Consider the following 25707-nt stretch of genomic DNA (forward strand, 5'->3'; position numbering starts at 1 on the left):
CTTCCACATGGAGGATGCCTCCTGGATAACGTCCAGCTCCTTTGTACCCCTGCATCCCCTCTTCTCCAGGGAAGTGGTGCAATGGCTCTGAATAGGCTTTAATAAAGGGAATGAGCATGTGAGCCACAGACGCTGCCTGCTTCCTCCCTTCTGGGAGCCAGATGCCAGCTGGAAGTCCACTTTCTATTTCCGCTTTTATGTTCTATGGGAGTCGGCTATGCTCTCATGTGGGGAGTCCTATGGGGTCCAAAGCACCCATGACATAGTGTATTAGTTTGTCAAAGCATGGGGTTCTGTGTTAAGAAGTTCAAAGTGTCCACAGAAGCCTTTGGGCCTTAATCAGTAATAAAGAACTTAGGGTTCCATAGTTTTTCTTTCTGTCTTATCTCTCAATTGGCTTAAAAACTTGGATGTAGAAAACAGAGGTGTCATTTGTTGAGCTCATTTGAATTACAAGGACCTCTAGCATTTTCTAGGATGTTTTCATGAGCTTGGTGTTCTGTTCACAAAACTGTTCATTTCCACAACCATAGTTCACGGTAAGTGGTAAGGGTGACAAGTGATAATGGTGATCTCAGCAGAATGCATTATCTTTGAAATTTGTTTCATAGAAATTTGATGCTGGAAGTGAGCTCAAAAGTTCAGGGCAGGATGTAAGACAGTTGGCCAACCACCTTATGCATTTCCAAGGACAGGAAGCATCCTATGTAATCACTGGCCATCACTGACTAGTGGAAAGTTCTTCCTTCTGCTGAATTCAAACCTGTCTCTCCCATAGCTTCTAATCTTCTCCTATTTCTATTCTGGTTCCACATACTAGGAGCATCCTTCCTGTCCTCATCACCCCTTATCTTGTGGGTCTCACTGATACGTCATATTTAGAGCATCAGACAACTGTATTTTGAGACAGATAACTCCAAGGAAGCTCTCATTTATGTTACTTTAACAGAAATGGAGCATCTCTTCAGCAATGGGAAAGAGACAGAGGTTAAGAGCAAGGGTTTTGGTAGAGAGATGTAGGTTTGAATCCTAATCACTTACTAGCTACAAATGGTAAAGCTTGGGGTAAGTCACTTACACTTTCTGAGCTTATCACTTGAATCACCTAGTTTGGAAGCTTCCTAATAGAGCTAATAGAGCATTAAACAAGCTGATGCATATATGATTCTTAGGCACCATGCCTGGCACATAGTAAGTGAAAGTGGTAAATTGCTCAGTCATGTCCAACTCTTTGAAACCTCATGGACTGCAGCTTGCCAGGCTCCTCTGTCCATGGGATTTCCGATGCCATTCCCTTCTGCAGATGCCTGCCACACAGCAAATGTTCAATCAATAGGGCTCTGAAACAACTGCTGTGTACTTACGCCTGATGCTAGACACTGGCGGTACAAAGATGAATACAACAACCCCTGACATGCAGGACTATTAGTTTAGCAGAGGATACACTTATTTCAGAAGATCAGATTGCAGATTTTCCCCAGTCTGTTGTAACACAGTACTCTCTGAGTGAGCAGAAACTTCCCAGAACATACACGTCCCTGGGGACATTCATTCCAAAGAGACCGGAAGGATGGCAGCAGAGAACAGACTCTGGTGCTTCCAAGGCCTTCTAGGAGCAAACCCTCCCTGGGACCTCTGATCCCACCTCCTGGAGTAGGGAGAGAAGAAAGCAGCCAGCCAGTTCCTAGACAAGACAGTTTTTATTGTGAGAATCAGCTTATTCCTGTGCCTATGGCTGCAGCCCTGCCCACAGACAGGACAGGTGTCTGCTTACGTGGCCCCACGCCTCATATTTTCCCCACCCACCGCCTAGTATATGATGTCCTTCTATCAGGGGCAAGACCTGATGGTACTGTTTCTAATGAGTTCTTTTTTTTTTTTTTTTTAATACTTATTGGCTGCGTTGGGTCTTAGTTGTGGCACACACGCTCTTCGTTGCTGTGTGCGGGATCCTTTTAGTTGTGGTATGCAGAATCTTCAGCGGCAGCGTGCAAACAGTTGCAGCTCGTGGTATCTGTTTCCCTGACCAGGGATCGGACCTGGGCCCCTTGCATTGGGAGTGTGGAGTCTTAACTCCTGGACCACCAGGGAAATCCCTCTAATGAGTTAAAATTGTGCTGCTTCTTCCTGCTCAAAACCTTCAGTGTTTCTCCAGCACCTTGTGATGGAAGCTCAAATCCCTTACCTGAGCATCTAAGGTCCTCTGGGATCTGGATCCACCTCTAATCTCCTGCTAACCCCTCTAAGCAGCCTAAGCCTCAGTTCAAACAAAATGTCTCTGTTCCTGCTATCCATCATCCTCATGGTAAAATGAACTCCTGCTCATCCTTCCAGGCTCAGACTGAATGCCACTTCTTCCGTGAAGCCCAGGCACAAAGGCCTGCTCTCCCCTCAGACTCTGCAGATGATACACATTTCAATGACAGTAGCTATCACACCCTCCCACCCATCACAACCATCTGTGCTAACATTTCATCTCCCCCAAAGTAAGAGCATCCTGGTGGTCTCTGCAGACTCTCTGTGGCATCTAGTCTCCAAGCTTTATAGAGGGCAGGAACTCAATAACATTCTTTGAACTGAAGCAAAAAAAATGTGTAATGTACTATATGGAACACATTTTAGCTCTTTTCCCAGGAACTGACTCAGATGTAAAGAAGGAGCTAGAGGGACCCATGGATATGAAGTGAATCCAACAATATCATGAAAGTATTTGGTACACAGTAGACTGGATAAAGACTTCTTTTAAAAAGGGGTGTGGTGATAGAATTCATGTGCCTTACAACTTCTTTTTAAAAGCCCATCAAATTATCAAGGGGGATTACTTGGTATAAGCACCTTGTGGTCTGTCTAGTGGTCCCTGGAAGGGAGAGAGATGTGCTAAAGATTTCATGGCCTGGTTAGTGGAAGAGCTGGTCTCAGACTCAGGGCTTAAGATACTGAGTGTCCTCACTAAATTGCAACTTCCGACTCTCACTATACTGGTAAGACTGCTGTGGCCTCTTGAAAGCTCCATAATACTTTCCACTACACAAAGTGAGACTCAGATTCATTCTTCATGTATCTCTGAAACATGCAGATGGGGAAAAGTCTTCCCCTCTCTCTATGTAATTCTTACCTTGGGGTAACCCTATTCACTATCATCTTCATTCTGGGAAGCATCTTGAGAATTCCCTATAAACCAGGATTACCTATAAGTGAGATAATTCTGGCTCAGTGTGACAAGTACTTGTCCAAAGTCACACAGCCAGCACTGTGCCAGTGCTGGATATGACTCTGGGATCTTTCCACTATGCCAGGCTAACGTGGACAGTGAAATAGAAGCCACGTACTTGGCACAAGCTGCTACTTTCCTTGGAAAATTACCAAGCTGGAAAGATCACGCTATAATATTTTATTAGCTATACCGTTAAAGTTGGAAGGGACCATTCTGCAGATCAGGAAATAAGTCCAGAGAAATAAACTAAATTGTCCAAGGTCATCCTAGTAATTTTTAACGGAGCTGGATCTGACTCTGTCTGAACTCAGAGCTCTTTTGAATGGACAGCAAAGGGGAAGGAGAGAGGGATGTGGCTCTATGACCTTTGACAGACCAGCTGGTTTGCTCTGGGGCTTCACGGTAACCATGGAGAAATGATCTTTTATTCTCCAGGGCCACTGATGCTCTAGGCCAGCATTGCCCAAGAGAACTTTCAGAAAAAGTTCTAGATTTGTGCTGTTCAACGTGGTAGCCACCATCTACATGTGGCTCCTGAGTACTTCAAATGTGTCTAGTGTGAATGAGGAACTGAACTTTTCATTTATTAACTTATCAATTTAAATTCAAATATAAATAGCCATATGTGGCTAGTGGCAATTATACTTGACAGAACAGTTCAAAGTCCAGAAACAACACAAAGTTATAGCAACTTAGAGCTACAAGGGACCTTTAGGATCATTTAGTCAGACTCCAGTCTGCTATAGCAGTCCCTCTAAGTCATCCCCAATGACTCCATACGAATGTCTCTGACAGTCAGGGACTCACTATGACCCCAGGCAAATGACAGACACAAAGACTGTCTTCTCAGATTCTGGACATACAAGATTGAGCTTCAGAGTCACTGCAGACTTTTTTTTTTCCTCTCTAGAGAATGGAAGAGCAACCACTGTGGGTGAATACGTGAGTGCAGGACCATCTGGCTGTCTTCTTCATTTGCCTCTGAACAAGCCTTATAGTGTCTGGTCCTTTCAAAACACGGAGCTGAGAATGGGAAACAAGACACCTGGGATGGGTTGACCAGACTAGACCAGAAAGGACCACTGCTTCCTAGGATCTGGAGTGGACAATTCTCCTAAGACAGCTGAGGTAGACGATTGTTTTTAAGCAGCTCACATCACATTGTGGGATCTTTTACACTGGCAGCCAGCTAAAGGCCCTAAGCCTCATTCCACATGAAAACCTAGGTGTGCTTGTAACCTGTACCTGCCCAATTTTCTCCTGTCTCCCAGACACGGGGCACTGTGGATGACCTTTAAGATACTGGAAACATATGAACCTCACTAACTGTATCTCCATCTTTCCAACTCCTATACCTGTATCTGAAATTATTCACTCAGAGCAAGTTAACAGGGCCCTGGGAAGCAAAGCAGCTGAAAAGAATCTATCACAGGAGAGAAAGAGGGTCCTGTACTGCTGGGGTAAACGGGTCTCCCATTTTCACTGGTGTTGCCACTCTCTCTCTTCACTCCTTGGGGATTCAGTGATCCAGCCGCCCCTGCTGACCTTGGCCGGGAAGCACTCCCACACTGGCTCTGACTACAGCCATAATGGAGGAGGAGAGACAAATGTCTTTTTATTATTAATGAGACTGAGGGAGGTAGTCTATCATTTCTGGGTGGGGTGATATCCGTCAGCAAAAAATGATCTGCTAACTCTCCGGGAGGCATTAAGGGCAGTGATAGGAGAAATAATTGCTTATGCCGAGTGCAAAGAAAAGATGCCTCAGCGGAATGGAGGCCTTTAGCGAGGCAGGTGGATTGTGGGCGGAGGGAGGGAGGCGAGGCTCCCTGACGACCCCTGGCAAGAGAAAGAAGCGGGAGGGGCAAACGGGAACCTGTGAAACTCAAGTGTGGAAAGATTCCCCTGGAGGCACCGTTAGTGCTATTAGAAGAATAAAGCGAAAAGGGAGAAATGGCTAAGCGGTGTCGGAGCAAGAGAGGCTGAAATAAAGGAACTGCTCTCCTTCCTGGAGAAAAGAGGTTTTTTTTCCCTTCTGAAAAGCCTTCACTCACACACCTTACCCTCCTCTAGCCCTGCTCCGTCTGGAACCAGGCTGCTGCCTCATGATAAAGCTTCCTTCTTACTCTCTCACCCTCTCTCCTGATGGAGTGCCAACTCTCCTGGGTTCAGGCAGAGTGGCAGGAGCAGCCTTTGTGTCTCCTCAGCCAAACCTAATCCTGAAATCACTCACACCTTCAGTTTGCACAAGAGCTGTGCTCTGGGAATGCTGTCTTTAAAGTCACAGTTTCAGAATTTGAGGAATAGCTGAATGCAATGATTAGGGCAAGAAAAGCCACAAAATCATTTCTGAATGTAATACAATGGGAAAAGGAAGGAAATACAAAAATGTTAACAGCGTTGAGTTGGGAATGGCTGATGTTGCCTTCATCAGATGATAATGAATTTTCCAAATTATTTATAAATAAGCCTGCTTTGCTTTTAAAATGAGTAAAACAAAGCTCCTAATAGAGATGATGAAAAACCAAAGTCTAAGGCTGACAAAAACTTAGCATAACAGCCCGCAGGCCACTGGCCTCATTCGTCAAACACCCCAAGTGACATGCCATTGCCGGATGGAATTTCTTGGAACTTCACTTTGACTAGATCCCTCCTGTGCTCAAACCTGGTACAGCTTCCTAGTCCCGCCCCTCTACCCCAATCAAGTGGGGACCCCTGCAGCCCCGTGGCCACCCCCACCTCCCTGCATTAGAGGTGCTCCTTCGAGTGTTTGTGTCTTCCATGAGAGAGGAACTTCCAGAGGCAGAGCACTGAATGCTTCTCTAATCCTGCTTCTCAAACTTGGGTTAAAATCCAAACGGTGTCCCACTGCTCAGAGCTTTAGGATTCCAAATCCTCAAATTCCATTTTGGATCACTTTTTACTGGAGGTGGTCAGTGTCACTTGTATGTCAGCCCAAACTTTTGATAAACATATCCCTCTTTTGAGACTACTACAGAATCATCTACTTTTCTTTGTTCCTAATTCATGCAACAAAGAGCTGGACCACTGCAACTGCATTCTGAAGAAGCACTAAGAAGGGGAGTGCTTCTTAGTGAGAAGCTGGAATAAAGAGTAAATTCAGAAGCTGTTTTGTAAAGCCTACAGGGAAGTTCAGGACTGGACTGGCATCCACTGTGAAGTTTAGGGGATACTGGGAATTATTTTCCAGAATCCACAGCCGTTTAACCCAATGCTTCTTGGAGTCTAAAGTGATCTCTGTTGGAGAAAGTGGGTTACGGGGAGCTAAACAACACTTCTGAGGCCCTAAAACGGGGCAAATTATCTTCATTGGGTTTAGGGTTGAAATGCTGAGAAAAGACCCAGTTTGGGGTCTTCGGGGCTAGTCAGTGTAAGTAACCCCTTGGTCCTTACCCTATGCCTCTCTGACATACATGGATGGAAGACTCTGCAGGGCACTGTCGTCTCTGGGTCACCTAAGGACCTACTGCAGGGCCTGGAAGGTAGGGGTCTGAGAAGACATGATCTGAAGTCAGGTCTGTCTCCAGAAGGATGGCAGAAGCCCTGAACCGCAAATCTGTTTACTGAAGAACCTAGAGGAGCCACACAATTCATCTGTTTGCTTTTTATATCTCCTTCCCTTGCCAGTGAGTATAACCCATGTGTGCACAGAACCAAATACACACCCACACACTCACAGAATACATGTGCCGCTGAGCAAGCAGGTGGTGTGACATTCCAACACAGGCGACCTATTGCCAGAGTTATTTTTAACACATATTTTTCTTACTCCAAATCTCACTTACTAATTGATCCTAGGTAAGTCTCTTAACCTCTTTGGGCCTCAGTTTCCTCATTTGTATAAGGGAGAGAATCATTATTTTAAGAATCAGAGCTGATGTGTGTAAAGCTTCTAGTCTTTGGGAAACTTCAAGGGTTAAATATTATTAAGCATGAAATGCAAAGGAGTTAGACACTATACACACTCAATGTAAGGTATCATTACTATCACTATTATTTCCTTTCAAGCTCATGCACGCCTATCAAGTAACTCCTGGAAGACTCTTTTACAGTATCTTTGGATGCTAACTCAGCTCAACTGCTGGCCAATTGTGTGCCTTTGCACAAGTCACTTCATCTCTGAGCCTGATCTCCAGAGGGATGGGGACCTGGCCACTTTCTCCCACTAAAGAAGTTATGATTCAAAGAACAATTCCTCTGCAGCCTCATTTTGCAAGCATGTACTAGATGGTTCCAGGGAGATCTTGGTAATGCATACTTCCAACGAAGATACTTGTTTCTTCCTAATAGGCAAGTTATCTGCAGTCATCTACATTACTTGGAGGGGAATACTTAATGAAGCAGTCTCTTTTTTCTGCTTTGATGCTGTGTCTGCACCAAGACTGTATTCTCCTTGAGCACAGAGACTTGGTCTCGCCCTCCATGGGTCCTCAGTATTCATGCACAGTTACAAGACATCCCCACTAATCAAGGGGAGAGGAATATCTGTTAACAGGGAACTATCATTTGTGGGCACCTTCTCCTAGCAACCTAGTAATGAATCACTCACTTTCAAAACGCAAAACAGTGTTTGTGTATCTAAATTTGAGTTCAGAGGTTGCAAACTTCTCCACAGGTCAACTCTTTTAAGTTTTGTTTGGTTTGCCTACATAATGCTCTAAAAATTTCTTAGTTGATTCAACCTTTCAAAATTGGGAGATTTGGCATAAAATACCTAGATTTTGGCTTCTACGGAATAAGTGGAAGATCTGACAATGAACTGGGCCTAAATAATCAGCAGTAGCTGAAGAACAGCTGCCCTTTTTAGTGCTCTCCGGCTCACGATGGTTTCCACCACTTCTCAAGGCTTCCTAGAACTATCTCTGAATCTAGCTGCTTATTATTAACCTTCAAAGCTTAGTAATTAACTCTTGGTTTGCCTGCATCTGTGCTGTACATTTAAACTCATGTGTTTTGCATGAAGCAAAAGGAGAGACAGACTTGACCAAAGTTTGCAAACCTACATGGTTCTGAGGAGATCTATATAATGCATGCTTCCAAAGAAGATACTTATTTTTTTCAGATAGGCAAATTATCTATTCCTTCATGAGAGTCAGAGCAAAGAGATAAATCTCATGTCACTTATTAAAGCAAACTGATGCAGAAGAAGTAAATAGCAGCCTGAAAGGCAGAAAAGCAATTTTTAAAAAATTAATAAATGATGAGACTATTAACAGCACAGGAAAAGGGTCTGGTTTTTTCCTTCTCTTTAATATGATTTTTACCTTAAACACTGTGTCCCTTTAGGAAAGGGAAGAAAAGTTAATAAAGGAACCTATCACTCAAACTTAATTTTTAGTATGGCAAATAAACTGCTTTAATGAAAGGGCTGAAATTCCCAGGTTTGCACATTAAATTTTCATTCATCGTAGAGAATGGAAATTATTGATTCAGCCGTGGCATCATGCATTTTGGATCCTACGGAAGCCCACGTTACTGCTGGGTGCAAACGTGTTGGCAGGGTTTTGATGCTGGGTGAGCACAGGGTGGCTGAGGGGGTGGGGAAAGGGATACAGAGAAGGGAAGGAGGCAGATTGACTCTTCACAGAAAGAAAATAATCAATGTTCCTTGTCTCTAAGATCCACTGAGACAAAGCACTGCTCCTGATTGCACTGTGGGCCAAGGAGTGCATTCTGAGGTCAGAAAAGCCGGGTCCACTCAGCCTTTGGGGAATCCCCAACAGCTTCATGGGATATTTTATTTAAAAAAAGCAGAATGGATGGCTGAGAATTTGATCATAAGCTCTTGGGGAGGCTTGGGTTTTAAGAAAACTAGAGGAAAGAAAAGTACCTTTCTCAGTTCAAGTTAGGGAGGAACAAATGCCTGACATTCTAATGCTGAACTGGATAACAGAGAAAAATCAAACCCACAAATACAGCCATCAACCCAGTGTGGCCTCATCTAAGAGTCAGGTGACAAAAGCATCCCATCTCAAAGCATTGAAAATAGGTATGTTTTTCCTTCGATAGAAATCAACACTCCTGCCTCTCAGAGGATACTCCATAATTATACAACTCTCAATTATTTCCCCCTTAGAGAACTCACAGGGACTGATTCTAAGCTGAGACTGAGGCAATCTGAATCAAGCCCGTTTTGGGGTCTTGGTGAAGCAGACTGTATGAGATCTGGAAAGCAATCATCTTTAGAAATAAGCTAAATGAAATTCCAAAAGTGGAGTGGCTTAAAGGAAAGGAAAGAAGGAAAGAAAGAGGGAAGGTAGAAAGGAAGGAAGGAAGGCAGAAAGAGTAGAAAAGAAAAAATAGATAACCACATAATACATTCACAAAAGAGGTTTCTGTTTTTTGTTTTGATTAACTCCCAGCTAAGATTATCTTACACCAGGTAGCCTCCTTATCCATCTGGATGTTAGAAAAGTAGTCTGTTGAACTAAAAAGTTCTGATTTTGTGTTTTCAGATGCTAAGAGCTGGTGCCATCTATAGATTTCCATTCTGGGAGAGGTTTCTCTTTTGTCCTATTTTGCGTCAGACCTGCTGTCGTGAGGATAAGAGTGCCCAGGAGACACCTCCTCGTGGTTTAATAGGCTATGAAGGATGGGACTCATTAATCGGCTGGCAGCTGCCCCCAAACAGAAATCTGCCCGTAGGTAGGGGAAGAAGGGAAAGGGAGGCTGAGGAGGAGGCAGGCTCCATCCAGGAGACCACCACCGACTGTCAGGGGTCACTGGCCAAAAGCAAACAGCACCGCCTCCTCAAGGATCCCCTCAGGTTGAAACTTGAACCGAGAGCATGACAATCCAGCCACAGAAACCTCCGTCTGGAGGAGCAGACTCTGCATAACTGGATTTTTTTTTTTTTTTACTAGACTCTGCGTAACTGGATTTTTTTTTTTTTTAACTTAAAACAACCCCTCTTGAGATATTACCTACCAGTCTGATTATTTCTGGATTGCTAGAATGTTACTTTTCCTGTCATCCCTTTACTATGTTCCCAGATGTTATAGTACCCATCCCTATTATACCACTGTGTTTCTTTATAACTGATTCTTCCTTTTCAAGTCTTGTTTAAGACAGTCCTCTTTACCTGTGGGTAAAGCCAAGCTGTTTGGCCTAGCATGTGAGGCCTCTGCCCACCTCCCACCCTCATCTTCTCATCATCTTCTCACTGAATTTCAGGTCATAGAGTTCTGTATGTCATTCCTCACTCACAATGTATATATACATTTTCACAGCTTTGCATGTGGTGTTATCTCCACCTAGAGCAGTTTCTTCCCTTGGCTCTGCTCTGACCATCTTTGAAGGCTTGGGGTCCCCGGCCTTCTTGGTGTGGGTCATCCCTGGCATCTTACCTGCTCCCTGGATAGGAAGTCCTATAGCCTGTGGTCCCCTCCTTCTACTCAGCTCTCACCTTGTTCTTCTGTAATGATCTGTGTCCCTCATTTAGTACAGTAGATAGTAAGTGTCCTTTGAAAAAATGAAGAAGCCACCGCCAGCTCCCTCATAGCCTGGATTTATTAGATCAAAGGATGAAATTTAACCAGTGTCTCCTAAATAAAGAGGCATATAACATATAACCTCTTACCTTTATAGTTTTGGTCTGGAGTCTGAGTCCATTTAAAGTGTTGATGGCTTTCTCTGCATCCTTTGGATCAATATAGTTAACGAATCCATACCCTAAACTCTGTCCTGTGGAAACATTTTTTAAGAGAGAGAGAGAGAGAGCTCATTATCTTGATAGAGGTAACACTTCCCATTGCACTGTGTCAAAACCCTCTAGTATATGGTTCCTTTTATACCAGGGTTTACTCTCAGGTTGAGAAGTTTCTATTTCTTTTATCTCTCACTCTGGCCAGCCTTTAAACTCACAGGAGCTGCCCTAGCTGGGAACTCATAAGTTCTCCTACATCCATACCATATACACATCATATACCCACAAGTGTCCACTTAATTGGGAAGAGGCGGGGCAGGGAAGTGGAAAGAAAGAAGGTGTGGTCTGTTAGAAGAGATTTGAACTGGAGTCCTGGGGTTTTTCCCAGGAATTAAGCTGTGTGACTCTGAATTCATTTAATCTCTTGCTTCCCCCCATCCCCTGATATTTCTTCTCTGCAGATAACAGCACTTGCACAGACAGGTGTGAGAGAGTTAATGAGATACTGAATCTGAAATAAATGCCTACCTGGAACATAGTAGCTGCTCAACAAAAGACAGCTCTGCTATGTTCAGACCTGTAAAATTGGGGCAAGTGCTGGATGCAGTGGCTGTGTCTGCTGCCTCTGTCATGTCAGCCACGCCCACACTCAGAAGACCGTAGCAAGATCCAAGCAGCAAAGACCGGAGACATTTATATTGAAGGCATGGCCTGAATTTAAAGCAATTGCTACAAATCATTCATGCCCTCATCATCCACCCAGCTTAAGAACAATAAAAAGGGGAGGTGGCTCGATTGGAAGGAACTGGGGAGCGCCTAACACAAAGGGAAGAGTGCAAATGAATTCCGCAAAGAGGATTTAGCTACTTTAGGTGAAGATGGCATCAACTTGTCTGAAACGAGCAGTAGCAAGTGACAGGGCTCCCCCCTAAGTGAAATAAAAATAATGTGCTTGCGATCGTGCCACTGATTATAAATAGTCCATCAGCTCTGCCATGTGTCATCAGCCAGAAATATCATTAGGAAACTTTACATTTTCTGACATACCCTTTAAGAAATACAGAGCTTAGGGTGGCTGCACAACCAGCTTGAACTTCCCAGGCAATGTTATTGATTTGTGGGCGGCAGCAGAGCCGAAGGGGAGGAAAATGACAGGACGTCACATGTCAGGAAAGACTGATTACATAAAGCTCTCTTTGGAGTACCGGGGCCAGGGCTGGGAGACAATACAGCAAAAAGTCTGCCATGTCCTGGTGACAGGAGCCCATTTCAGCAGCCAAAAAATCTTTCCAACAGCTTCTGTTTTGCTGGTAAATGTCTGTGTTTATGTTGGTTGTAGGAGGGAACCTGGGAAAACAAGTTGGGTTCCGGATCAGAAAATGGGTGACTTTGTTATTCTTTACAGGGTGGAAGTAGAGAGAATCAGGAGGAAATTCAACTGAATTTTGTCCCTAAAATGGGAAACCTAAAATGACAATACATTAGGATATTCCTTCTGTTTTGGAATAACAAGGTTAGAATAGGAAAGACAGGGGCAAACTTTGCCAGATATGCCTTCACCAGCCAGAATTAGTAGCTGAAGAAGGGGGAGAGAACGTGGAGCACCCTGTAGCTGGGCCCCTTCTCTTACTGTGCTGTGCGTGGTATGTGAGCCATGTGTGTACAAGCAGCGTGTGCATGCACATGCTGGTGCTCAGGCACACACATTCACACACGTGCACAGGAAAGTAAGAATTAGAGACAGAGCTGTGTGTGTGAGAATTACAAGACCCTGCCACATGTTCTGAGAAAATTTTTTGCAAATCCAAAAATACATGAGACTAATTCATTGGCTTAAAAATGTCATTCATCCTAAATTCAGCTTCACCTCATCAAGCCTAGCTAAATTCACCTAATTAAATTTATTTTCATCATGCAAATTTATCAGTCCTATTTACCATGTATATAAGAGAAGCCTTAACAATTGCTGTAAACTATTCTTACAGTTATTTCTTTTGAACAGTCATGCACCAAGTTGAGGGGCTTTAAAAGGCATTTTAAAAGCAATAATCTCAGTGACAAACCTTATGTATGAGTACTAGGAAACAGGTCAGACAGAGTCAATCTATCCAACTAAATTTAATTTGTATAAAATTAAAATGAAATATGGAAAACATAGACAAAACACTCACCACTTAACTTCAAGCAATTCATGACTCACTGCACTGATGAAATATATATGGAAGAATTTATCATGCTTACTAGTGGTGCATGTTCCCTGAGATACTTTCTTTCCAATTATTCATATATTTATGGAAATCTTAAGTATATATAGTGGCTATAATTTTATATTCTATATTTTATCTTTATTTTAGAGCTCTGCTTCAGGAGGAAGGAAAACACACTCGGATTCTAGGAAGGTTCTGAAGGTCAAGTGAAGGAAAGACTCCTGCCCAGCAAGATACATCATATCTACTGACCTGTCTGTGTGGTTGCAAACCCACCATCTCCTTAGTACCTGACTGCAGTGAGCACAACTGTGCTATCCTCACCAGCTTTAGGGTTAGAGAGAGATTGCACTTAACGTCAAGAACGAAGGTGCTTTGGGGAAAACTAAAAAACCCGATGAACATCATTTCAGAATGGAAGGGGAAAAAAGATCAGAGATTCTCCTTGATATAAAATAACGAACTGCAAACTCAAAAACAGGGCACTGCACTGAACAGGAGGAGGAGCCGGGTGGAAAGGCTTGCCTGTGAGTTGAAAGCTATGAGATAAATTGGCAACACAACGAAACTACCTGTGGTTAGCCTAGTTCATGAACAAGCTTCATTCATGTGCTTCTTGCCATCATAGAAGGAATACAGCTAAGTCTAATAAAAAAATACTTGATGGATCTAAGCATATTCTTTAAAAAAAAAAAAAAAAACTCTAGAGAGAATTAAATCCCTTAGGTAGAAAATATAAAAACCCAAGCCTCATTTCTTTCAGAAACTTTTTAGTAATGGGGGGAGGGGGACAGGGAGTAAAATGAGGAAGAATTTTATGTTTTAATTTTGGTGGCCATATATTGGTGATGGGTTTTTGATTTGCACTTCTGTATTCAAATTGTACATAGTCTGTAGAAAAATATGGAGCATACACATTCACAAAGAATATCAACACCATTTCCATGAGGACCAAAAGAGTCACCATACTGGGAAAGACCAGGATAACCAGTCTGGAGTCTAGAGCATCCCAGAAATAGATAAAGTTTCCTTCTTCTTTTTCTCTAATAACTGCATCATCTCCTTTTATCAACGGTAGCAAGATCTGACCATACAGGTATGGTGACAGTACTTTCAGAACATAAAATTAAACTTTTTTTGCTCCCAGTTTATGAGCATATTTTGACAGCAAATCAAAGAAATTAAATCACTGAAGTTGTGTGCACTGAATCATCAATAAAAGAGAAACAATAATTAAAGAAAAGATAAAATGTTATAAAATGACTGCTGCTGCTGCTGTTTGGTCACTAGGTCGCGTCTGACTCTTTGCAACCCCATGGACTGTAGCCTGCCAGGCTCCTCTGACCATGGGATTTCTCAGGCAAGAATACTGGAGTGAGTTGCCATTTCCTCCTGTAGAGGCTCTTCTGGACCCAGGGATTGAACCAGCTTGGCAGATGCAGTCTTTACTACTGAGCCACCTGGAAAGCCCCAAATAAAGAGTACCTTCAAAATTTACAAACTATAGTGAGTGCCTGGCTCCCTGATGCCCAGGATAACCCTTTCGTGTGACCAGTCCTTAATAATCCTTAATAGGCTGACCAGCAGGCTTGGATGAGAGGCCTCAGTGACCATGAATGGGAAGAAAGGCATTCTTGGCAGTTTGGGATGGAAACTTAAAATTAGAATGTAATTTTGAAGAGAAAACTGTTACACATAATGGCTACATTTTTAAGGCGCTTTAGTGTATTTTGGATTAAACAGATTCTTGTTTTTAACAAGCTTTTCTTAAATGTGAACCTGAATACTTCTATTTTTTAAATGGTGCACATGTGCACATACACATACAAAGACATGCCGTGTCCTCATACTACGATGTGGCATTATCTCTCTTCTGTTGTAATTCTATACCTAACTTCTCTCCTTAGAAACAGAACACTTCTCCCTATAGAATCTAGTTTATAAAGTCTGCATACTTGAACACAGTAGGTACTCAACAGATATCTGAGAAGGGGAAGAATGAATACGTACATTTGTATTAATTCTCCATTGCTGGAAGTGTATAACCAGAATATGTTTATGTTTGGCAGGAGAAGAGCATGAGAGTGCCTGAGAGGGGAATTCATTTAGTATTTGTGTCAAAGGGAGAACAGGACAACAAGCTGACACCAGAGACTGGGAAAAAAAAAAAAAAAAAAACAACCAGAAACAAAATATGTCCTGGTGGGTTCCTCTCCAGCACAGATCAGATGAACAGTAAAACCCATCCCTGCCCACCTTTCCATAGAGATCCTGAGCTTTCAAAGTGCTTTCCCACCCATTTTGTCGCATTTGATTCTCACAGCAACCCTGTGGGAGAGAGAATCATCATTCCCAGTTGTGGAAACGGAAGCTCTGAGGGAATGGCAATTTGCTGGAAACTGAAGCTCTGAGGAAATAGCAATTTGCTCTACTCTTTCTGCATAGCTGAAACTAAGTCTAGATCAGGGGATGGCAAACTGTTTTATGTTCAGGGTGAGAGACTGAATAGTTTAGGATTGGTGGGTCCTCTGCTCTGTCATGACAATCCTGCCATTGTACCAGGAAGGCAGCCACGCATAATGTGTAAACTGATGAGCATGACGGAGTGTCAATAAAACTTTATTTAGAAAAATAGGCAGTGGGCTCAATTTGGCTTTTGGGCCATAGTTTGTTGACCCCTGGTCCAGATCTTCTGACTGCAAATCCAGTCTCCTTTGCTGTGACTACAGTTACTCCATTGGAACTAAAGTGTTAGTGACTATTCTGAGGCCTGGAAATTGCTCTGAAGTTTTTTTGAACCACCTGAGAAAAAGCAAATTACCTTCAATAGTTTGTGTTAAGCAGTTTTATTGTATTCAAACTCTAGGAAGTGTTATCATCACAGCTAAATACAACCCCTCATCTTCCAGTCATTCCAGATAGAAGTTGTCCCTTGCTTTGGGGCCCTAGAGGTTATGACAGCAGGACCCTAATTTGACATCCTCACGGCTGATGGCAGCAGAAGAGAAGCTGTCTCCTATCAGGGCTGACCAGAAGGAACCTCAGCATTTCTGCCCGTCAACCTGCACACTCTGCTCTTTCTCCCAAAACTGTCATTCTCCAGAAACCTGACAGCTACTCCCCTCATCAGCAAAGTCCCCTTGGGGGCAGCCAGGTGGGTAGCTGCTGTTGATAAAAACTTCTGAGTCGAGTAAGGAGTTTTTGTGGATGTTAGAACTCCTAGCTCAGGCTGAAATTCTGTTCTCAAAGCACATGATAAAATCCCCAGTCACCTCAAGATCACCTGCGTGGCAGTAATCCACATGCTGGGTTCACTGCAGCCAACTCCAAACCCCAGGACTCCCTCCCTGCCAGTCCTGGGATGACTTTCCCTGCCGCCAGCTGCCTTGAAACCTATCTCAACACACCCTGAAGTGGGTCAGAGAGCTCCATGGCTATTACTGCATGTATATATGTGTTAGAGTGTGTGGCCCCAAACTGTACTTGTTGTATATCCTTGGTTAAATCATTTAAGCTTCGCCAGCCTGTTCCCTTATCTGGAAAAACAGGGATAATCCCTTATCCTCACAATCAAAGCATCATTGTGGATTAACTATATTAACATGTGGATGAACAGCAGCTACAATTTATTCAGTGCTGACTCTGTGCCAGGCACCCAGCTAAGTGGCTTATAAAATTACCTAATTTAATCCTGTTCGAAATGGGTACCATCAAGCTCACTGTGAGGAGGAGAGGAAAGTGAGGCTAATAACTGTGCAATAACCGGCCCCAAAGTCAACCAGGAAGTAGGCTTCCAGGCTAGGATTTGAATGAACCCAGGTCTATGTGACTTCCCAGTTCATACCTTCTCTCCATGGGGTTTGGCTCTCTGTGCAAAGGCACAGCAGAGTGTCTGACACCAGGCAAGAACTCAAGGGGATGCACACCCCTTATGTTGGGGACCCTTTTCCTTCCTCACAATGACTGGGATGATTTGAGATTCTAGAGCAGCCATGGCTCTGCTCCTTCCCATCCCACCTCTGTGGTTGTCTGGGTCTTGGCTTTTCTCCTGCAGATTGGGTGTTGGCAGAGCCAACTAATCAGAGGATTTATCTTCTTTTGGTAGTTCACACAATTCCCTCAAATTAAGCATGGTTTAAAGTCTTATTCTTCTAAGTGTGATCCCTGTACCAGCATCACTGGCCTCAGTGGGCACTTCTAAGAAATGCAGCTTTGGCTTATTGCTGTGTGACCCTTGCTAAGTTAAATGAACCTTCCCATACCCTGGATTCTGAGAAAACAACACATCTAACCATAGTTACGGGGAAGGGAAGCTCAGATAGGACTGTGGCCCACAAGGCTTCTCTGTCCATGGAATTTCCCAGGCAAGAATCCTGGAGCTGGTTGCCACTTCCTTCCCCAGGGAATCTTCCAGACTCAGGGATTAAACCCATGTCTCCTGCATTGCAGACAGATTCTTTACTGCTGAGCTACCTGGGAAGCCCCTATGATAGGAAAGCTCTCAGGGTTCCTTAATATGTGCTATTTCTTTTCATTCTCAGATTTTGCATTCTTACATTGCCCCCCTTTTTGCTGTGGTAATCTCATCTGTAAAGTGGACTTACTATTATTTTTTCATGGTGTTATTAGGAGTATTGAGAGTGATAATGCACGTGAAGTGCCTGGTATATAACAGATGCTCAATAGTGCTTCCCTGGTGGCTCGGATGGTAAAAAAAATCTGCCTGCAATGCAGGAGACCCAGGTTCTATCCTTGGGTCAGGAAGATCTCCTGGAGGAGGAAATAGCAGCCCACTCCAGTATTCTTGCTGGGAAAATCCCATGGACAGAGGAGCATGGAGGGCTACAGTCCATGGAGTTGCAAAGGGTCAGACATGACTGAGTGACTAACATTTTCACAATACGTTCTGGTTCCTTTCCTTTTTGCCCCCATGCCCCAATAGACACTGCCTTCACCAATGTCTCTGGGGATGCTATCTCTTGATTGAGACCCCAATCTCCTCAAAGGTGGAGAATATTTCTGATGCTTTACTTTCACACTGGAGCACATACCATGCAATAGGTACATAAATTCCACAATTAACTGACACCTAATACATGCCAGATACTACAAGTGGGCCCACTGTGACCAAAAAATTGTTCCTGCCTTCAGGGAACTTGTCTCACTCCCTCATTCCTAATCAGAATATCAATTCACTAATGGCAGAAACCAAGTCTTTTTGGTTCTCTGCTATGCTCCCAGAGGATGGTGGTAAGACATATGGAACCAGAACTCACGAGACACATTTGAAAGCCCTGTGGGCTTTAATACTGAAGGAGAGAAAATTCTAGAGGTGTTCAAAGCCCCTTCCAATACTTGAAAGGCTGCAATGGGAAGGCAGGGGTAGACTTGCTATGTGGGCTACCAGGGGAGAGAATGAGGATCAGGCAACAGAAGAAAGTTAGGGAGTGGATTTTTGCCTTGATAAGAGGAAGAACTTTCTACAAATGATTTTATAAAGATGTGGGCTGTCTTGTGAGGTGGTAAGCACCCCATGACTAGAACTATGCTAACAGAGGCCAGGTATACATTTTATCAGGGGATGTTGTAGCAGTTAGCAAAATCAACTCATAAGATCCCTTCTAATGCTAAGACACAAAGCTTCTAAATTATATTTATTTGAGACCCCATGTCCACAGTTTATCCTGATTTTCTAAATGAGAAAATAAAAATAATAGAGAATATTTATTAAGCACATACTGTGGGCTAAGCATTTTACATATCAGATCAGATCAGTCACTCAGTTGTGTCCAACTCTTTGTGACCCCATGAATCGCAGCATGCCAGGCTTTCCGGTCCATCACCAGCTCCCGGAGTTCACTCAGACTCACGTCCATCGAGTCAGTGATGCCATTCAGCCATCTCATCCTCTGTAGTCCCCTTCTCCTTCTGCCCTCAATCCCTCCCAGCATCAGAGTCTTTTCCAATGAGTTAACTCTTTGCATGAGGTGGCCAAAGTACTGGAGTTTCAGCTTTAGCATCATTCCTTCCAAAGAACACCCAGGGCTGATCTCCTTCTTTACATACATTATTATCTAAATCTTTATAGTCTCTGAAGCAGGCATTTCTATCCCTGTTTTACAGAAGGGGAAACTGAGGCCTCAAAAAAGAGAAGCAACATACCAGGGTTATTTGGCTGGAGAATAGTAGCCAGACTCATCTGATTCCAGAGCCTGTACCCTTCTGCTGTGCCCTGATTTCTTCAATATGTGCTTATTTGTGTGTTAAACATTTGCCCTGACAAAGCACAGTGTGCCTGAGACTTCCAGAGAGCCTGAGTTTTCTAGGACTATTTTCAAATCCTCATTCTTTCCATTTAATTCCCATATATACCCCAAAGTATTCCATTCCCATCTTCTACACTGACTGTGTCTCTCAAACTGGACCTGGTATATCACGGAATGACAGTCTTGGAAAAGACTTAACTATCAATCCTCTTTGAGTCTCCTACAAATTCAGCACCAGACGACCAAGTAAGAAGCAAGCAGTTCACGGCCTAGTAAGAAAATCAGAACTGTGAATCAACAACTATAGTAGAGTGTGGCTAAGTGTTATGATGGAGAGAAGGCGAGAGGATTTTCTAGAAGATATATATGAGCTGAGACTAATTGGAAAAGACTGATATGAGACGAGATAGCCAGGCAATAGACAGACAAGAGCATTCCAGGAGGAGGGGACAGTTTGAGCATCTACTCCTTGAGGAGAGAAGACTGCTACTCAGTTTATAACTATCACTTCCAGGAGGTCAATACTGTTGATATCAACCTGAACTGACAATACCGACTCCAAGTTGAGTGCTCAGATGTATATAAGAGATCTCCCCATAGTCTGGCACAGATTCAGAAACCATTTAGACATCTGAAATTTTGAGTGCCTCAGTTCTCTGCCAACAACAAGCACTATTAAAAAAGGACAGAACCCAGCCTTCCTTCTTCTGATTTCCCAAAGTATTTAAAATTACATTGAAGCAGTACTTGGTTATTTCCAGAGGCTACATTCTGGCTTCCTAAGAAGATGTAATTTCCCAGTTGAAAACTCATCATGTGACATCAAGATGAAAATAAGCAAAGCACTTGGTCCATAGTGGGCATTTGATATAAACTTGTCGAACCAACTGTGTCTCTCAAAGGACCCTAAACTCCTTAGGACAGGGATACAGGTCTTATTAATCTTGGCATAACCCATGTCTGGCACATTGTAGGCTTTCAATAAATCTGTGTTGAATGACTAAATGAATGCATGAATTCAATAAGCAAATAAATAGTAACCAAATAGATATCATTTTTTTTTTTGAGGGCTTACTATGTGTTAGTCACTGTACTGAGTGCTTTATTTTTTTTTTTTTCAAGCTTTATGGAGGTATAATTTGACAAATAAGCTTGTAAGATAAAGTGTACATCATGATGATTTGATATGTGTATACATTGTGAAAGGATTCCTCCCATCTAGTTTATCAACACATATTTATCTTTTTCTGTGGTGAGAACGTTCAAATTCTACCTGACGGCTTTATTTATATCATCTCTTCTGCTTCCTAAAACAATCCTACAAGGTAGGCATGATCACTACCATTTACCATTGAGAAAACTGATATTCAGAGGCCTCAGATCCCAAGACACAAGTTCATCTGTGTGGACTCACACAGGCTTTTAACAGAGTTTCCTGACTTCAGAGACAATATCAACCAACCTGTTCAAGTAGATGTAAAGTACTACCTCTGCTACTGGGGTAAGGTACATGGAAATTCCGAGTATATATATGATGATTTCCCGGAGTCCCCAAAGCAAGAAGGACCAGCTACAAAGTACACTGTTTCATAAAGAAAGACAATCAACCAATTCTCAAAGGAGGTTTTTTTTTTTTTTTTTTTTTGGTTAATTTACCCTTTTGGTTTATCCTATAAAATTGTTGTTGTTTAGTCGCTCAGTCATGTCCGACTCTTTGTGACCCCGTGGACTGTAGCCTGCCAGGTTCCTCTGTCCATGGAATTCTCCAAGCAAGAATACTGGAGTGGGCTGCCATTTTCTTCTCCACGGGATATTCTTGACCCAGGGATTGAACTCAGGTCTCCTGCACTGCGGGCAGATTCTTTACTGTCTGAGCCACCAGGGAAGCCCATCCTATAAAATTAGTTGTTCCAAACAGATCTTCAAACATACTTTTCAATAATAAGCCTCAATAAATTCATCAGGTAGAATTTAAGAACTAATCTGAACCTCATTTTTCTTCTGTCTGTTCAGGAAAGAAAGGCAATTCATAGGATAAAAAGCCAGTATCAAGAATTTAGACTTAAAAAAAAGGAAAAAATACTCTAGGTAATGTATGGGAGAAAATAGAAGCCTCAATGACAACTATCTTACTTTCAGCATTTATCACACAGAAAGAAGTGTTCAGACTGATGACCCTGGCGCAATAAAATATTCTTAATAGAAGCAACATTAAATTAATTTATGTTCAGAATATTCTTACAGACATGAAAGAATAGTCACATCTTTAAATATTTTTAACTAGGAAAAAAAAAAGAGGGAGAATTTGGCAAACTCCCAGCAAGCCAGAGAGACGAACTAGAATTCTTCATTCTTGGTTGGCTTACTCTCACATGACACAGAGGTCAGACAGACAAGACTTTCCCCCTAGAATGAATGTGAACCAACTGGTGATTTCAGAAATGCAGCTAATATCAGCGGAGAGTTTAGCGACAAAGGAAGAGGTAGAAAAAGTTATCAGGTTAATACTAATTATATACACTGTAATCAGCCTTTGGGCAAAATGAGATTGTCTTTGGGTGAAATGCCTGTAGAAGAAAGGAATTGCTGTATTTAGGCACTAAGACAATGGCTTTCGAAACTCCCATCAGACACTGTTCTTATAAAGAGCAGGTGGAGGTTTCTGATATCATGTTGGGATTTAAATTAATCGAGATAAGGTATGTGAGAGGGCTTGGTAAAAGGGAGATGCTTCATAAATATTAACTGAATATAAACCTATTAAAATTTCCTTTATTCGAAGTAAAAGAAAATTCATAGCTCCCAACAAAGGAGGTGAGATAAATAATTGTCTGTGCAGAGATAAGTCAACATGCCAAATATGACTTGGAGAAGAACTTTATGGGAAAATCTTGGTCAGTGTGTCTTTTCTGAACTAAGCACCTGGGGTTCTCTGGCCTTGGACTTACTACTAATAGCTGTGGGGAACTCCCTATCCCTACCATCAAAGACTTCACTGATAGCAAAGTGCCATCAGGAAGCTCATGACCATGGTCTGAAAGCTCAGTTTGGTTCCAACAAATGTTAGAAATGAAAGAAAGTCCCCAGATGCATGAAAAAGAAGAGATATAAGAAGCAAAAGTCTATATTTCCTTTTCTTCACCATTCAGCTTACAGGTAAGAAGTAAGACAAAATAAAGAAATAAATGCCCTGATGCTTTTGAACTGTGGTTCAAAAACTGATGATGCTTTTGAACTATGGCATTGGAGAAGACTTGTCAGAGTCCCTTGGACAGCAAAGAGTTCAAACCAGTCAATCCTAAAGGAAATCAGTCCTGATATTCATTGGAAGGACTGATGCTGAAGCTGAAGCTCCAATCCTTTGGCCACTTGATGTGAAGAACTGGCTCCTTGGAAAAGACCCTGATGCTGGAAAAGGTTGACGGGAGGAGGGACAGAGGATGAGATGATTGGATGGCATCACCGACTCGATGGACATGAATTTGAGCAAGTTCCAGGAGTTGGTGATGCACAGGGAAGCCTGGTGTGCTACAGTCCATGGGGTTGCAGAGTCGGACATGACTGAGCAACTGAACTGAAGTGAAAGAAAGAAAAACCTAGGAACAAAACAACTCACACAGAAAGGAGTCTGTAGAGCAAGAATTGAGGAGGAAAGTCAACTTATGTTATTATTTTTTTTAAGCCAAGGGCTTCATGGGGAATGGACACAAAGCACGTGTGACCAACCTTATTACATTGAGCTAGATGCCTGGGAGAGGTGAAAATGAAGGCGTATCTGGGATGTGTGTGAGAATCACCAGATGTAAACATTTTCTAATAACTCAGCTTTTTTGAGCAATGGAAAATGAAATGTCACCCTGACAATCAGGAGACCAAAAGAATCCATAATGTAAATAATTTCCAGAACATATCTAGTACTCAATAATTTTCAGCTAAAATGCCGAGTATATGATGGGACTTTGCCGGTGCTTGAGAGATGAACCCATGTGACATCATTTTCTGTTCCTCCTGGGTGTTGGAAAGACTTTCCTGGGTCACCGAGGCCTCCACTTGCCCATCCCCATGCAGTAGATGACCCCACCTCTTTCTTAACAAAAGAAATGAGGTCATCAGGTAGTAACTGGCCCAAATTGTCTTCTTCCCTTCTACCTTAAGGAGCTCCATTTCTTCCTCTTGGTTTAGAGTGTACATTCCACAAAATGTTGGAGAAGAAAAGCTTTTTTGGGTAATGCTACATATTATATACCATTCTTTTTAAGATTTATAGTACACATGAGCACAGACTTAGAGAAGTAGTGATAAAAAGAAACCCCTTCCTAACTTGATTTACTTCAGTTCCCAAAACTCATGCAATCACATAAACTATTTTTTAAACATAAATTACCTATTAAATATCTTTGGGAAAGAAGTTTACACAGAATTCCCAAATGAACATTACTCTTTGAAACAGAACTGAATTCAAGATATAATTAACCTAAAGTTGGGGGTGTGGACATTGACAATTCCAGAGATACCAGAAGGGCTAGCAGAAAACATGGAGACCAAGCCAGAGATTACGTCTAAGGTCTCTTTTCACTGTGATAGTCCATGATTCTATTTCTCAGAAGACATCACACAGACTTGCTTCTGGGATAATCTAGACAGGACAGAAATGCACAGTGGGGAGATCAGACATCTGTGTATAGATATTCATGTCAGTACACACTGTACATCCTGGAGAAGGAAATGGCAACCCATTCCAGTATTCTTGCCTGGGAAATCCCAGGGACAGAGGAACCTGGCGGGCTACAGTCCATAGGGTTGCAAAGAGTCGGACACGACTGAGAGACTGAGCATACACTGTACAAGTCTGGTTCTAGCTTGCTACATATCAATAGCAACGAGTTCAAGGAGTTTCACTAGGAGAACCAAAGATCCAGGAGAAAAACAAAACATAATTGTGTGTGACTACATGGGCCCCCAAGCAGGAATACACACTTATAGGTATATATACACACAGGCACACATGTGAACACTATCTATACCTTACTAACCAGGCACATTTAGAGAAGTTTAGTATTGTACATAAAAATAGAGGCTTTGGAGTCAAATAAACATGGGTTCAACTTTTCTCTGCCTCTTAGAAGCTGTGTGACCTAGGACAAGTTACTTAACCTTTCTGAGTCTGTTTCCTCACCCGTTTAATAGGACAAATAATACATACACCTCACAGAACTGCTGTGAGAATTATATACTATATGTCAGGTGTTGTTCTGGGTGTTTTACATATACTGATGCTCACAACAATCCTATCACTATCCCTATTTTACAAATGAGAAAACTGAGGCACAGAAAGAATGAAAATTTGCCTGTTATACAGCTAGTAAGGCTTCCCTGGTGGCTCAGACGGTAAAGAATCCATCTGCAATGCAGAAGACCTGGGTTTAATCCTTGGATCAAGAAGATGCCCTGAAGAAGGGAATGGCTGCCCACTCTAGTATTCTTGCCTGGAGAATTCCATGGACAGAGAAGCCTGGCAGTCCAGTTCATGGGGTTGCAAAGAGTTGGACATGACTGTGAGACTAACACTTTTCAGGTTGCGAGGCCGGGATACAAGCATAGGCAGCTAGCTCTTAATCACTAGGCTCTCCTGCCTCATACAATCCTGGATTATAGTAGGTCCATGATATTTCCCTGGAAGACAGAGACACACATACTCAAATCTATAAACACCTTACACCTCCTCTTCCTCTCTAGCTTTTCAGATTTGCTGTTTTTGTCATTAATTTATTACACGATGCAGTTCAAGTGGGCAGCGTGCAGACATCAGCTTCCCAAACACAAAGATCCTGTGTGGCTGCTCAAGGAACAGAAGAACAAATCCAACCCTAAGAAATGTTAGTTCATTCTGAACGATGACTCACAGCCGCTATTTTCACAAACAGCCTGCTAATTAAACTTTCTTATGAACTCTGCTAACCAATTTTTCCAATGCATGGAGAAAAATCATTCATTATAGACCGGAATCCAAAATCTAATATTAAAGCACAAGTAGGATCTGTGGCATTGTAATTTGATCAGCTTGAGCATTAATAACAGTTACACGCTGATGTCTGAAAGAGGTAATCAGCTTTTGTTGAGATGTACGTAGATAACTGAACAAAACATCTGGACTAGAAAGCAAAGCTAGCTTATCATAGGGGTTTTAGTATTTATTTTACCCTCAGATCCCCTGCTTACAGTAGCCTACCTTCTGGGTGACCACAGTAATGTCCTGAATTGGTGTAGCTCTTTAACTACTTATGGACACATTAGCTCATCTGATGTCACAACAGATGGCAAGGTGGAAAGAGCCAGTGTCATTGCCATTTTATG

At 42.5% G+C, this 25707-nt stretch overlaps 1 protein-coding gene across 8 annotated transcripts in view; it reads right to left on the reverse strand.

Annotated features, from left to right (window-relative positions):
- Positions 1-25707, reverse strand: part of ELAVL4 (ELAV like RNA binding protein 4) — an 89739-nt gene that overhangs the window by 14033 nt on the left and 49999 nt on the right. For all 8 annotated transcript variants that reach the window (XM_005204584.5, XM_059884722.1, XM_059884721.1 and 5 more), the window contains 1 exon segment: positions 10815-10918. In XM_005204584.5, coding sequence (XP_005204641.1) covers positions 10815-10918 — 104 coding nt within the window.

This window comes from Bos taurus, chromosome 3, assembly GCF_002263795.3.
Source record: "Bos taurus isolate L1 Dominette 01449 registration number 42190680 breed Hereford chromosome 3, ARS-UCD2.0, whole genome shotgun sequence".
Taxonomy (NCBI): Eukaryota; Metazoa; Chordata; class Mammalia; order Artiodactyla; family Bovidae; genus Bos; species Bos taurus.